The 15,093-nt window shown below is 39.1% G+C and overlaps 1 protein-coding gene across 1 annotated transcript in view; it reads left to right on the forward strand.

The window, feature by feature from the left end:
• The window catches only part of CSMD1 (CUB and Sushi multiple domains 1), a 1,810,668-nt gene that overhangs the window by 1,431,136 nt on the left and 364,439 nt on the right, over nt 1-15,093 (forward strand). Inside the window, exons 15-18 of the mRNA XM_023517585.1 lie at nt 1,417-1,611; nt 7,750-7,888; nt 11,009-11,196; nt 12,493-12,681. Of these exons, the coding sequence (XP_023373353.1) occupies nt 1,417-1,611; nt 7,750-7,888; nt 11,009-11,196; nt 12,493-12,681 (711 nt within the window). The remainder of the gene's footprint in view (nt 1-1,416; nt 1,612-7,749; nt 7,889-11,008; nt 11,197-12,492; nt 12,682-15,093) is intronic.

A 15,093-nucleotide genomic window follows, 5' to 3' on the forward strand; every position in this document is an offset into this window, starting at 1 on the left:
CTTCCATCCATCCACCCATCCATCCATCTATCCATCCATCCTTCCATCCATCCACCCATCCATCCATCTATCCACCATCCTTCCATCCATCCACCCATCCATCCATCTATCCACCATCCTTCCATCCATCCACCCATCCATCCATCTATCCACCATCCTTCCATTCATCCATCCACCCATCCATCCATCTATCTTTCCATCCATTCATCCATCCTTCTTTCCATCTATCTACCATCCTTCCATCCATCCACCCATCCATCCATCTATCTTTCCATCCATTCATTCATCCTTCTTTCCATCTATTCACCATCCTTCCATCCATCCACCCATCCATCCATCTATCTTTCCATCCATTCATTCATCCTTCTTTCCATCTATCCACCATCCTTCCATCCATCCACCCATCCATCCATCTCTTTCCATCCATTCATTCATTCTTCTTTTCATCTATCCATCATCCTTCCATCCATCCACCCATCCTCCCATCCATTCATCCATCCTTCTTTCCATCTATCCACCATACTTCCATCCATCCACCCATCCATCCATCTATCTTTCCATCCATTCATCCATCCTTCTTTCCATCTAGCCACCCATCCTTCCATCCATCCATCTATCTTTCCATCCATCCACCCATCCTTCCATCCATTCATTCATCCTTCTTTTCATCCATCCACCCATCCATCTATCTTTTCATCTATTCATCCATCCTTCTTTCCATCTATCCATCCATCCTGAATCCATGAATTCTTCCACCCACTCATGCATGCTCCATGTGACAAATACTGTAGTTAAAAGGATTGTGTCATTTCACATGAAGAGCAGGATTAGAATGCCAACACTTGTGTATTTCATATGGGAACATTTACTTAAATGTGTTGTGGAAGGAATAGGACAGTAGGGTTAACGTGAATATCATTTGTTGACTGTTTACTTCTCTCAGGAGCTGTACTTAGAATTTGACAGTAATTATTTCATTTAGTTTCTGGGGTATGGACTTACTCCTCAATTTTTAAAGAAAGATGTCTGAGCTATGGCCATTAGAGTCATCTATGTCAGATGACAAGCACAGGACTCTAACCCAGGTTTCTACTGGATTATATATATCCACATTCCACCACCTGCTATATCCCCTTTCTCCTTTTCTAAGTGCATATGAATGATTGTTGTATCTAAAATGCTGTATAAGTGATAGTTATATCTATTTATTCATATGCTCCTTTTCTTTCTCAGTAGATTCTAATATTTATTATTATTTATTCTAATATTCTATTTATTACTGTATTTATCTACAAAGGATATAACTGAAATTTGAGACAATAATTGCCTTTATAAGTTATGTTCTATTTTCTTCTCTACAAATATGTATAATTGATGTTCAAGCATTTCTATTTTTATTTTTATTTTCCTTTTCAGCATTTGGTCAGAATGAATGCCATGATCCCGGCATTCCTGTAAATGGACGGCGCTTTGGTGACCGGTTTCTACTTGGTAGCTCAGTGTCCTTCCACTGTGATGACGGTTTTGTCAAGACCCAGGGATCGGAGTCCATCACCTGCATCTTGCAGGACGGGAATGTGGTCTGGAGCTCCACTGTTCCCCGCTGTGAAGGTACAGCTCCTGTCACCTGGGGTCCTTCTCCTCTGATATCACATAACTGTCCTCAGACAGCATTAGTGTGCTAGGGCCACCCTCACAAAGGCCCACCAATGGTGCTTTAACCAACAGAAAAATACAGTCCCACAGTTCTGGAGGCTGGAAGTTTGAGGCCACGGTGTCAACAGGGTGGGTCCCTTCTGAGGGCTGTGAAGCAGGAACTGCCTAGACCCCTCCTCTGGCTGGTGGCACAGGCCACAGCTTTGGAATTCCATGGTTTGTGGGAGAATCACCCGAGTCTCTGCCCTTATATTCATTCTCCCTGTGTGTGTCTGCCCCCGTCTCAAGCTCCCCTTTTTATGAAGACATAGTTGTGTTTGTTTAGGAGTCTCTCTGTTCAAGTAAGACCGTATCTTATAAACTACAGCTGCAGTGACCCTATTTTCATATTTAATTGCAGTCTGCTCTTCTGAAAAGTGGGACCACACCATATGAATTTTGGGGTTGGGGGAGAGAGACACAGTCATCCCATAACAATGTGGATTTAGTTAACTATTTTGTTACTCTTACTGTAGTCGACATAAACACTACCCAATTTTCTTCTTGATATTTCTATTCTGGTTACTTATCTGATTAAAAATAGGGAAAAAAATAGGGAAAAATATTGAGCCTCTCATTATTAATCATTTAAAAATATTTACTTAGATTATATATTCACATTTCCTATCAGAGTAGTATAGGTACAATGATCTAAAAAGAATTTTTTAACTTCTCATAGATATAAAAGAAATACATATTTAAATATAGAACTAAAATACCATTTTTCTCTGTGTGACTGGCAAAGATTTAAACATATTAATAAGATACATTATTGACAAGGTTATAGAAAAATTGGTATTTCATGGTCATGCTATTGAGGATTTAAAATCACTGCATCACAGTGAACACTCATGAAAAGAGTCTGAAATGCTTTTGCCTTTGAGCCATAAATTATAGTCCTGAATCAATATCATAAGGAAATAGTCAAGCAACCATGAAAAGGTGTTTGTTCAAGAATACTTTTTGTAGAACTATTCGTAATGATGCAGAGTTGGAAACATCTAAATTTCCAACAATAGAAGATTGCTTAGTTGAATCATAATATATTCTTTATCAGGATCCTGTGCATCATTAGCAGATTATAGGAGCACAGACACTCGTAAACCGATGTCATGTGAACAACTAGATGATGCACACACACGTGTAGCAGTGTGCCACTTGTGAAACATATAAATACATACATCACTCATGGTAATAAGTTAAACTGAAAAGAAAGCTGCACAGAAAAATGTTCATCATGGTCAGTGGTGTGTTTCCCCCTCTTGTTTATTTTTATTTTCCTAGCTCTTCTGTCAACATTTATTTATTTTTCATATAAATAGAAAAGAGATATATGTCAGTTGTAACCTGTGGTTGAGGATCACTGTCCTTTCTAGAATGACTTGGCATGATAACGCCAAACCTGTGATCTCCAGTTGTCTAAGCAGAGCCAGAATGTACAAACTCCTCGGGGGCAGGCAGCAGCCTGGCCGGGCACAGCTGTGCCCCCCGTGTTGCCCCCATGCTCCAGGCCCCCTCCCCACCTCCACAGTTACGCACCATCACGTGAAGGAGACATTTCTAATCAGGTCCTACTGGCTGTTTTGTGTGGGGATGCTCAGAAAGGTGTTCTGGTTTTCACGATTTTGTAAATTGTTAAAATGATCTAGTGGACTGTGAGCCCCACCCCAGGTTGAAAATTGATCAATGGAAGCGCCAGAAAACAATTGTAGATTTTTTCATTGCTATCTATTTTCATCACACATTTTAAATGTATAGTTCTTTGTTTTATGTTTTATAAAATGTTAATAAATAGGTGCGGTTTTATCCTTTAGGGTGTTAACAGAGGAAACCTTAACAGAAAGGAGTAGTTCATGGGGAACAATTTTGAAAGCTTAGACTGTATTGAACAACTCAGTCACTGAGTTCTGATGAGTGTCGATAAAGATGGATCCTCTGATGATATGGCTAGCTAGATCACCGATCAATGCCCCTTCTGAATAAAACCAAAAAGAAAAGATAAGAAATCTGACTTTCAGAAGTAAACACTTATAGAAGGAAAAAAAATAAGATGTCCATCAAAAAGTGAGTAATACAAACTAAAATTGACTTGAGAGACACAAAGAATCTTGTATTCCTTACAGAATGATCATGTTTATTGCTTTCATCATAGATTTTTTAAATCACTTATATAATTAATCATAAAGTGCACTTAGTAAATTAAAATAGGTAAGGCCACATATTCTATAAAATTCCAAATAATGTATTACTATAAGTATATAATAAAAATAGAACCACAAGCAAATCTCTATAAATCAGAAAGTTTACTATAACTGCATATTAAAGAGAAACTCAAATCTTAACTCCCACAGTATTTAGAAACCATGAGAAAGAGAACAATTTCCATCAAAAAATGATACTGCACAGCCTAACTTCTGCTATGAGCAAAATATGTATCTTAAAGACCATCGATGTAGAACAAAAAGATCAAAAATATAAGAACCTGAGTGGTGTCTTTGGCTCAGTGGGTAGGACACCAGCCCCATATATCAAGGGTGGCAGGTTCAAACCCAGCTGCAGCCAAAGTGCAACAACAAAAATTAACTGGGCATTGTGATAGACGCCTGTGGTCCCACCTACTCAGGAGGCTGAGGCAAGAGAACCTCCTAAGCCTAGGAGTTGGAGGTTGCTGTGAGCTGTGTGACAGAACTGCACTCTACCGAGGGTGATAAAGTGAGACTCTGTCTCCACCAAAAAAAAAAAAAAAAATACATATATATATGAATTATATATGTATATATATATAAATATATATGAATTGTATAAATGTGTATATATATGTATATATATATATATATAAGAACCTAATACTAAGATTGAATGCTTAGAATAAAAGAAAAATAAATTAGGACACTATATTAATAAAAATCAAATGTTAGAAACAACTATGAATCTGATGATGGAAACTAAAGTTACAGATATTTGGGAATATAAAGAGAAATCATCATTATTACAAAAATAATATAATATTACATGAATACTGGAAGCTTCGCAATAAAACAATTTTTTTTTATTTGTTTGTTCTGGCATAATTTACTAGATGCCAGATGCATCTCGGGTATAAATCATGCCGCCTCTGAGCAAAGGTTTTCTCTGTCCCTCTGAGTTACATTCCTCAGCACAGCGCAGGGACAGCCTTCAAAACACAAGTTATTCTGGAGGAATATAGCTGCGTGTGAGCACATCCTCAACTTCATGACATCAAATCATTACGGTCTGTAGGAAATTGGTGATTTTCCAACAAAATATGAAATATCCAGTGTGAATCAAATAAAAAGAGTAGCATAGAAAATATTTGCAAAAAGACTAAAGATTGAACGTGGAAAAGACACAAGTACCAAGCAGATGCATCCGTGAGTTACCCGTCTCTTAAAGGCAGCCGATTTTAGTGCTGAGAACAGGAGCGCAGATAACGGAGAAGATGCGGGGCCTTCCTATGTAACATTTGATACATTCAGCGTCAGTGTAACCCAAAATCAAATAATCAGATTAGATAAAAAGCTATAGAAAAACCGTATTTATATAATCAGGAAGGATTTATTTTAGAAATACAATATCAGAGAATTGACCGCTGTAATTTGAATCATCCAAAAAAAATCAAAGGAGAATTTGCGTACTAATGAGCTAGTTGCCGCAGCTGCTGTCTCCTATCAGCTGTGTGAACAGGGACGTCAGTGGAGCTGTTATCAAATGTTCTTGATCTCCACAAGTAGAATATCTTCTCACTCCCCCCCCCCCAGGGTTTAACAGGATTTTGTGAAGGGTTCTGGCCAATTAGGGATCTGTGGAGGTGCAGTAATCACTTGATCACCTTCAGCTGTTTGTGCAAGATCCTTCTCCATTTGCTGCCCCAACGTGAAGGAAGGAGCTGCGTCTCTGAGCCCTACACACGTGGCTTGTGTGAGAAATACACCTCCCTACTGATGGTACTGAAATTGTAGAGCTGTTACAACCGTGGTATAACCAAATCTAAGCTAATGACATCAAGTTGTCAAGTTTGGGGTCATCGTCTAATATTTCAGTGTTAATTTTATTCATCTACAATATAAGGATTAAAATGTCTATTTCACCCAGATAAAGCAACACAAGTTCTAAAGGATACTGCAAATTATATAGTGATGTGAAAAACAGTAGAATAGGAAAATAATTAATAGTAGTAGAGTGTGCCAACAGGCATATTTCAAGAAATTCAAAAATACAAAATTAAAAAAATTAAAATGAATCCTTTTCGCTTTGTATTTATGTGGAAAATAGGACAGGAAATAATACATCATGGAGATTTAGAAATCTCTCATGTATCATAAAATGTTTAAAATTTTATATTTGCCGTATGTCTTTTTTATGTGGTGTATAGTCAGTTAAACGTGACATAAGTAAAATTAGTGTATGTAATTCTGATTACCTTACATTCTTAAAAGGGCTTGCTATATTATCTAAAAACAAAAACAAAAAATTAAATCTATTCACATATAATATTTTTACATGTGGATGCATGATTTCCCAGGCTACAAATAAGAATTTAGAGATTTAACTAGAAAAATTATATTAGTAAAAATGGTTTTTTTTAAATTGTCATTACATAAAATTAAGTGTTCTTAAGAATTCAAATTTATAAGAATTACTCTGATTCATATTACATTTTCTAACTATAGAAATAATGAATAGTTATAGAAATAATTATTATAGTTTATTTGGCAAAAAAGAACTACATAAAAAACGTGGTCCACATTAACTTAATAACACAGCATTAACTATCACTGATATATTTTTAAGTTTCCATTTATCTTTCATCTGAATACAATTTTTCCTTAATTAAATTCAGGCTATACTCCATGGACAATTTTGTATCCTACTTCTCAAATGTTTAATATTCTACTGTGAATATTTTCTCATACCAACAAAATTCCAAACATTATGGCAAATGTACTTGCTACATTCCAATATGTGTCATACCATTTTATCATTTTTTACATTTCTTTTTTCTTTATTTTTTATTTGTTATAAATGAAGCTGCTATGACTAAATATATATATTTCATTAATCCAAGTATTTTTCTTGGATCAAAACCTGGATAAAATGGTATAAACTGTCTTAGCATTTTGGTGCATACAGAATTTTTTTCTTTTTCTTTTTCTTTTTGTTTTGTTTTGTTTGGCAGGCTCTGGCCAGGTTCAAATCCACCATTCCTGGTGCACAAGCCTGGCACTCTAACCACTGAGTGACAGGTGCCCAGCCTACATCCAGGTTTTCAAGGAAAGGAATATTTTTCTTTGTGAAAAGTACACATTTTCCCATAGTACATTTGATATCTATAAATTTGCAAAGAAAATTACCAATGGCAAAGAATTTTGAGAGGGGATACAGAGAAATCTGGATAACACATGTGGCCAGACAGAGACGTGTTCTCCATTGGTTATTAACTATCTATTTGCTAAGAAAGAATCAGTGCCATCTGATTCCATGCTTATGGGATTTGGCTGAAAATGCTACTGTGTTTTTCTAACACCAATAATTTAATATGTTATCCATGGCTAATTATTTTAATAAAATGCACACAACCCAACATAACTAAACACATACACAGACCCACAGGCACACACCTCAAGAGGATTTCGATGTGTAGATGTGAAGTGGCTTTAAATTTGTTGATCAATACGTATTTGTTGAATTCTAAATGCATATAAAATACAGATAATATGGGTCTGTACCTCACAGGTTCTTGTGATGATTCCTTGAGATCATTAATCTAGCACGGAGAACTCACACTTCGTCATTTCACCCCACCATTAGTAGAGGAGAAGAGCTTAGCTTCAAATTAATAATAAATCACCAGAAATGGGATACATAGACCCTGTTTTTAATAAACTTATAGTTTGTTTGGTAATTAGTTTTGCTTTAGTACTTGAAAATATCAGACCCCTGAATACAGATCCTTGCTTTTATCAAGGTACTGTCATTACTATTTAATTCTACATTTAACTCAACCTAATAAATACCATGTACTTTTTTTTTCAGCTCCATGTGGTGGACACCTGACAGCTTCCAGTGGTGTCATTTTGCCTCCTGGATGGCCGGGATATTATAAAGATTCTTTAAATTGTGAATGGATAATTGAAGCAAAACCAGGCCATTCTATTAAAATAACTTTCGATAGGTAAGAAGAAAAAAAAATTCTTCATTTGGACCTAATGACTTGTGCCTGTTCCATGTTTTTAGGAAATTTAGCTTAAAACTTAAAAAGATGACCACTCTCTATCCATCCCCCTAAAGGAACTCACTTAACCAGAAATAGTATCAAAACTTGATACATACAGTTAAATCGCAGGTGTGCAGACCACGGTGGGAGGGGCTGGTCCTGGTGGGCCACTGTCCAGGTTTGACCCTGGGGTCTGGCTCTGCAGTTTGGACTGCAATTGAATCAATTCTGCTTTGGTGTGTGACTATACAAGAGATCGGCTTTGGGGACCTTCTGTGGCATCAGGAAAACAACCCTACCCCACCCCCACTGTGGGATGGCCCATGGGGTCCTCAGAGAAGAACAGTTAATAACTCATTAATTACCTACGGATGATATCATCACTGGAGTGTGGTTTGGCTTAGCGATTTGATAACCTACTTGATGATTTTTAAAAATATGCATGCTGTTGAATTCTGCATGATAAAATGGCTTCCCGTTTATTGCAAAATTGAAATCAAACTTCTGTTTAAAAAGCAAAAATGTATTGCCACGAACCCTGTGCTCGTAATTCTGGGGCAACATCTTTGTTTAATACGTGACTGTTAATGTCCCAGTCACCCTGGGCTTTCTCTAACAATGACCTTCTTGGCTAGAGTGCATCCTGCATTTCAATACTTAGGGTATTACAGTGTCCCAGAAGAGATGAATATGATGTTTATTTTGTTTTCCAGTGATTTTACAATGATCAATTATAATGTCAATGCAAGAAAGGTTTTTACCAGGAGTTATCTTTTAGCGATTATTTTTATTTACAATTATTTTTCATATGATCCCTTAGCTATGCTCAGAAGATGAAAAAAAAAATGTGATTTCCAGACCCACTATATTGAAGGTGACTTACTGTGTAGAATCTTAATCACTTGAAAAAATAATTAAATCTACAAATATTTAGTAAATTAGGGATAGTTTCCTATTAATTTTTTATGCTTCTTGGCACTAGGGGGAGGGGCTGAATGAAGCAAGCCTAGGTTCCCAGCAGCGTATGAGATTTATGTCATTTTGTAAAAATAGTGGTTTTTTATTCTCATTTGGCATAATAGCATTTCATTTTCAGTTGCCTGAAATGAAGTTTCGTTGATTCATTTATTTCATTCTTGTTTAATTTTTCCCAGTCTTGTCTTTTCAATATTTTTTTTCAGTGTCGTGTTTTGCTAAATTCCCTGTGGGAATACCTCCTATTTCTGACATTTTCAGACATGTGTGAGCTTTACCCTAGATCAGGAGCGGCCAACCTATGGCCCATAGGATGCATGCAGATTCTTGGAGGACTGTAAAAAGTATGCAGGAATCTTTTTCTTTGCTCATCAGCTTTCTAGCCTCTGTTTTACGTGTGGCCCAAAACAACCCTTATTTTTCCAATGTAGGGCAGAAAAGAGAAAGGTTGGACACCCTGTCCTAGATAAACATCCCTCCCTTAGAGCCTGCTCCATGCTAGTTTCTGCCTCGGGCTGCACCCTCATAAAGGAAGCGTTTGTGCGCGAGTCTCGAGCCCCCCACTGTGGTGCTGTCCCTCAGCCTGCACTGACTTGCATAGCAATGAGGAGCCTGCAGATGTTTCTGTTTCCTGGAACTGCTCCAGCTGCGAGATGTGCCCTCTGTAGGTCTCTGCTGTCTCTAAAGAAAGGGGACATGAATACTTGGGGGTGAATAGACCAGATGAAACTACTTTTCTGTTTAGCTGCATTTCTAGAATTTGTACTCAGAACAACTGAGAAACCACAGAGGCCAGAGAAAGTTTTAGAAAAGGGACGGACAAAGCTGGGGCTCTCTGAGCACAGTCGCAGCAGCCTGTGGCCTCGGTTGGGTCCAGCCACATGATGTGCAAATTGTCTGATTCCTCTTTGTGGGAGATCAGGTTTCAGGGTTGCAAGAGCATCTCATTACTGTGCCTTTACCCTGGGAGGAGCACGTGCTTGATGATGAATGGAGCAGAGCCCTTTTCTTTCTACACCCTTTTCTGTTGCCACGTGCCGTGAAATTGAGATGCCTTCCTCTCCCCAGAGCTGCCTCCCTCTTTATCAGAAATATCCAGGGCAGAGCATGGGGGGTAACGGCAGAGGCTCGGCGCCACTGAGTGAGTCAGAGGCTTATGAGGCTAAAACTGCTCCCTGAGAGCAGAGTCAGACACTGGAAACCAGGTTAGCTCTTTGAGGACAAGATAGGCCTCATTTAGGAAATTATCTCAGTGCCTGGAATGGAACCTTCATTGCATCAAAGGATACCCAAGTGGCTGAAACTTTATATAATCTCATCTCAGGCCAGATTCTCTGGAAGTTGAGCACTTTTGGAAGCTGTCCTAACTTTTTCAAGTTGTTGAAGAATCATTTGGTTGCTGAGGTACCAATAATATACTCAGGGTTATTCTAGTGCCTGAAAGAGTTAATGCAATTTTAAAAGGCATGGAAGTTTTTGTTTTTGTTTTTGTTTTTTCAGTGAAAGATATTTAAAGTATTGTCCCATATTTTAAATTACATTTCTTGTTTAACAGATAATGTCGCTACAGTATGCACCATTTAAGATGCCCATGATCACGTTAAATAAAGAATGATGAGAAATAGTTTGAAAATATATACTAATGGATTATTCACTAATCAGTGATTATTTATTTTTAAAAACCCACAACATAGTGGACTTTGGATAGGCTGATTAATTCCCCCTTTTTGTAACTGTGTTATTACAGGATATTAGATATAAGATGAAGGGATTTAGGACATGCCGATTCTTGTAGAAAAAAAAATGAAACATGCTAGTCTTACATATTATATGGACTCCCAATTTTAAAAAGTACATATGTAACTTTAAATATCTTAGTTATATGGATATAAGTGGGTTTCCAATTAACATGTGAAGATACGGTGAGTCTTACATATTATATGGACTCCCAATTTTAAAAAGTACATATGTAACTTTAAATATCTTAGTTATATGGATATAAGTGGGTTTCACTTCACAATTAACATGTGAAGATATGTTGAGCAGACCTGTAAGCTAAAGAGGCTCTGAAAAGGTTTTCTGATTTCACACCTCTGTTTGCAGATTTCAGACTGAAGTCAACTATGACACTCTGGAGGTCAGAGACGGGCCGGCCAGCTCATCCCCGCTGATTGGGGAGTACCATGGCACGCAAGCCCCTCAGTTCCTCATCAGCACCGGGAACTTCATGTACCTCCTATTCACCACGGACAACAGCCGCTCCAATGTTGGTTTCCTCATCCACTACGAGAGTAAGCCTGCTTCCTCAGCCCCCGCCCCCACCACTCAGCATGCACAGCTGAATCTAAAATAGATATCTTATTTTTTAATCCAAAATATTAAGGGGGTACAAATGTCTTTGGTTACATGAATCACTGTTGTAATGCTTAAGTCAGGGCTATGAGTGTGCCCGTCCCCCAGAGAGTGTTCATTGTACTGGATGGGTAGGTTGTGGCTCCCCTCCTCCAGTCCTCTTCCCCCCACCCCCGCCTTTCCACTGAGTTTTACTTCCCTCTGGGCAGAGTACTGTCGCATTTTATTTAAAAAGTCACCCCCTCATTTGTATTTCATGTGTCTGACTAAAAATTTTATTTAAAAAGTCACCCTCTCATTTGTATTTCATGTGTCTGACTAAATGAGGGGTGCTGTCGTCATAAGTTATGTCATTCAGACTTTGGTAAAATAAATGTAACAACAAGAAACAATATTTCAAAGATTGGTTTTGGGGATGAAGCATTCTGTGCACTAAACATACTATAATATTTTGTATTCCGAGTATAGGTCATTATTCTAACGTTCTGAGCCTCACTGAGAAAATAAGATACAGCAACAGGTCTTTTATTTATTTCTTTCTTTGCCTGTGTAACTATTGCAGTAATATCCTCTTCCCCTGTTCTCATTTGTTCCTTGCCTTTAAAAATATGTATTATTTTAGGATGAAAGAAAAATTTTAGTGTGAGAGACAGAGAAAAGAAAGTCAGCAGAACCATAATTCCTTAGATAACTGTCTATAGCACCTTTTTTTTTTTTCATTTTTTAGTGTAGACTATCTGTAGCCATCTTGAAAGTGGCTGATATACGTGTAAATTGGAAACTGGTCTGGATTTATGGAATACAGTTTAGAAACCCAAGTCTAGCGCACTTTTGAGTTGCCTTACATGTGTATGTGTGTGCTCTGGTGAGTGCAAGCAAAGTTTAGTGGCAAAGTCTAACTCACACATGACCTATGAGCTTGAAGGCAGGACAGGCATGGACTTTATTTAGTACAGTTCATTGATTTCCAAGAAGGAAAGTTAACTTCTGAGTGATCAGGGGGTTACTCTGGGGTGCACCACTTAGCTATCATCTGGTAAGTCCTGTAACAATATTAATCTAATTTGAAGATGCAGATGTTACTGGTTTTTACACTAATGGATTGTTGGGTTCACTTGCACGATTTTCTGGGTGTGAGCCTGGCTGGGAATATTTCATAGCTTCCGGCATGGATGCTTTTTCTTTTCATTAAACTGGCAAGGCCCCCATGTGAAGCCTCTTCTCTGTGCCTCTAGGTGTCACTCTGGAGTCCGACTCCTGCCTTGACCCAGGGATCCCTGTGAATGGCCATCGCCATGGCAGCAATTTTGGCATCAGGTCCACAGTGACGTTCAGCTGCGACCCAGGGTACACCCTGAGTGACAACGAGCCCCTGCTGTGTGAGCGAAACCATCAGTGGAACCACGCACTGCCCAGCTGTGACGGTAGGTGGCGCTCGCTCCCACAGAACCCCATGAGGACACCAGACCCTGGTAAACATCTGCAGTGCCCAGGCCCCTGGAGTCAGGGGTGGGACAAAATGAATGAGCGTCGTTTCTCTTTGAAAAGCTTTACACCTAAAAATATCATTGGTATTGACACTGGAAGTTTACCTACCAAATTTTCTTATTGGGTGGAAAAATCTGCTTAGAAATAAAGAATTAAATATATTTCCCTCTTTCCTCAAACGATGAAACTGACAGCTTTGTTTACATAGGGCTTATAATCAGGGCGTTTACCGAACAAGCACGTGAGACAGGTAGTGGCCATATGCAGCCGTGGTCCTCAGACCCAGTTTTCCTCTGACCCAAGTCGGATCTTGCAGTGGGTCTAACGCTGCCTTAGCTCCCTCTGACCTCTCGGAGAGCGGTCTCGCAGGGGCATCTATCCTGAGACCATGAGCTCTCAGGAGAGCAGCAGTGGCTTTGTGTGATAATAGCTTCTCCTCCTGCCTTGCGCTGATCTGTTCTTGGAAATCGCAAGAACAGACAGCATCCTGGATTACTGTGTGATACTGTACTGCTCAGCGTTACACTCTGCGGGGTATGGACAGCTGTGCTAAAATTTAGCTGTCATTAATATGCTACTTGGGATCATCTGCAAAAAACTTGAGGCTTTTTGTCTTTGTAGATGCATATGACCCCAGTATAGCATTTTCTCTATGGAAAAACAAAATGAAGACATAAATGTTATTTGCATTTTCAGTACTTTTTATACACGACGGGCATTTCTTTTCCAACACAATATATGCACTCAGTAAGTACTTTGGCTGCTTTAAAATTATGTATGCAAAATACTAAGTTTATGGGACAATTTAACTTAGCCATAGGCCACTCAAAATCTTTGACCTTTGTCACTAAAGTACTAACCCAAACAAAAATTGGTACTTCGGGAGAGCAAGGTCAAAATGCAGAGGAACCTCACACAAGTGGCCAGAGGCTATGTCAGAATGTATGAGAAGTACACAAAACCAGCAGAGAGGATGCTGGACTCTGGCAGGACCAGACAGGAAAGGAGGTCTTTGTCTGTAGGGTGCATGGGGGGTGCACCCTGTGCCACAGCTGTGCAAGGCAGCCCCACAGGGGAGCGTGCTTACTGTTCCTTGTCTTCCTCCTCTCCTCTCCTCTCCTCTCCCCTCCACCCCTCCCCTCTCCTCCCCTCCCCTCCCCTCTCTTGTGAGACAGGGTGTCATTCAGCCACCCTGGCTGCAGTGAAGTGGTGTCCTTAGTTACAGCTCACTGCAGTCTCAAATTCCTGGGCTCCAAGGATCCTCCTGCCTCACCCTCCCAAAGTGCTGGTTACAGGTGTGAGCAATCGTGCTGCCTACTTTTCTTAATAAAGGTCTTACGGAGCTTCCTTTTAGTCGGAAGATGAGCTGAGTCATCTTTCCTCTCCTGCTGTAATAATTCTAATCCACCAACTCCATTTACCTCGGGGGAAAATGCTATAAGGACTAACATGACTTTTACATTGTGTTGAAATCATTTGCAGTTTCCCAGTCTTAAATGAGCTGACTGTTCCTGTTGCAGCAGAACAGAGTATAGGAAGTGGGAGGATTGATAAACTGTGCATTTCCAGTTTATTCCTCTTATATCTCACGGCGACCATAGAAGTGGAGGAAGTTTTCTGGTGCTTTCTTTTTTTTTTCTCTTATGAATCTGCAACAGGGACTATAGGTGCAGATTTCCACAAAATATATATTTAAACTTTTCAATCCATCTAAAAAACCTTCTGGTATGGAATGATCTAGTGTCTAGATCTTTTTTCCTCCAGAATGAGTATTCAATGATCTAGCACATGTATGATAAATCATATTTCCTAGGCCCACTTTGTCATATAAATGTCATACATGTACGACTTGCGTGTTTTTGTCCTTTTATTGTGTCTTTTGAGAAATTTTCGTTGTGAAATCTTAGAAAGCCTTTTAAAGAAATCCATCAACAACAACTGGAAAACATTGACTGATTTTACTAAACAAATTAAACATCCGTCTATTAAAAAACATTAACAGTTGGAAAAAAGGGTACAGACCACAGAACATAATTCCACCCTTCACATACTATGCACACTAGATAATCATACCGTCCAGCTGGATGGGGGAGAAACAGCAGCAGAAGGGAGGCCCGGCTCTGAGAAGAAGATGTACCTAGGCAGCTCACAGAGGATGTGTACAAGGCCAAAAGGGCTTAAAAATATTCCCACCCTGGCTCAGTGCCTGTGGCTCAAATGGCTAAGGCACCAGCCACATACACCCAAGGTGGCGGGTTCGAATCCAGCCTGGGCTTGCCAAACAACAATGACAGCTGCAACCAAAAAAAGAAAATAGCCAGGCTTTGTGGCAGGCGCCTGTGGTCCCA

The sequence above is a fragment of the Otolemur garnettii genome, unplaced genomic scaffold, assembly GCF_000181295.1.
Source record: "Otolemur garnettii isolate 467f Iridium unplaced genomic scaffold, OtoGar3 scaffold00114, whole genome shotgun sequence".
Classification (NCBI taxonomy): Eukaryota; Metazoa; Chordata; class Mammalia; order Primates; family Galagidae; genus Otolemur; species Otolemur garnettii.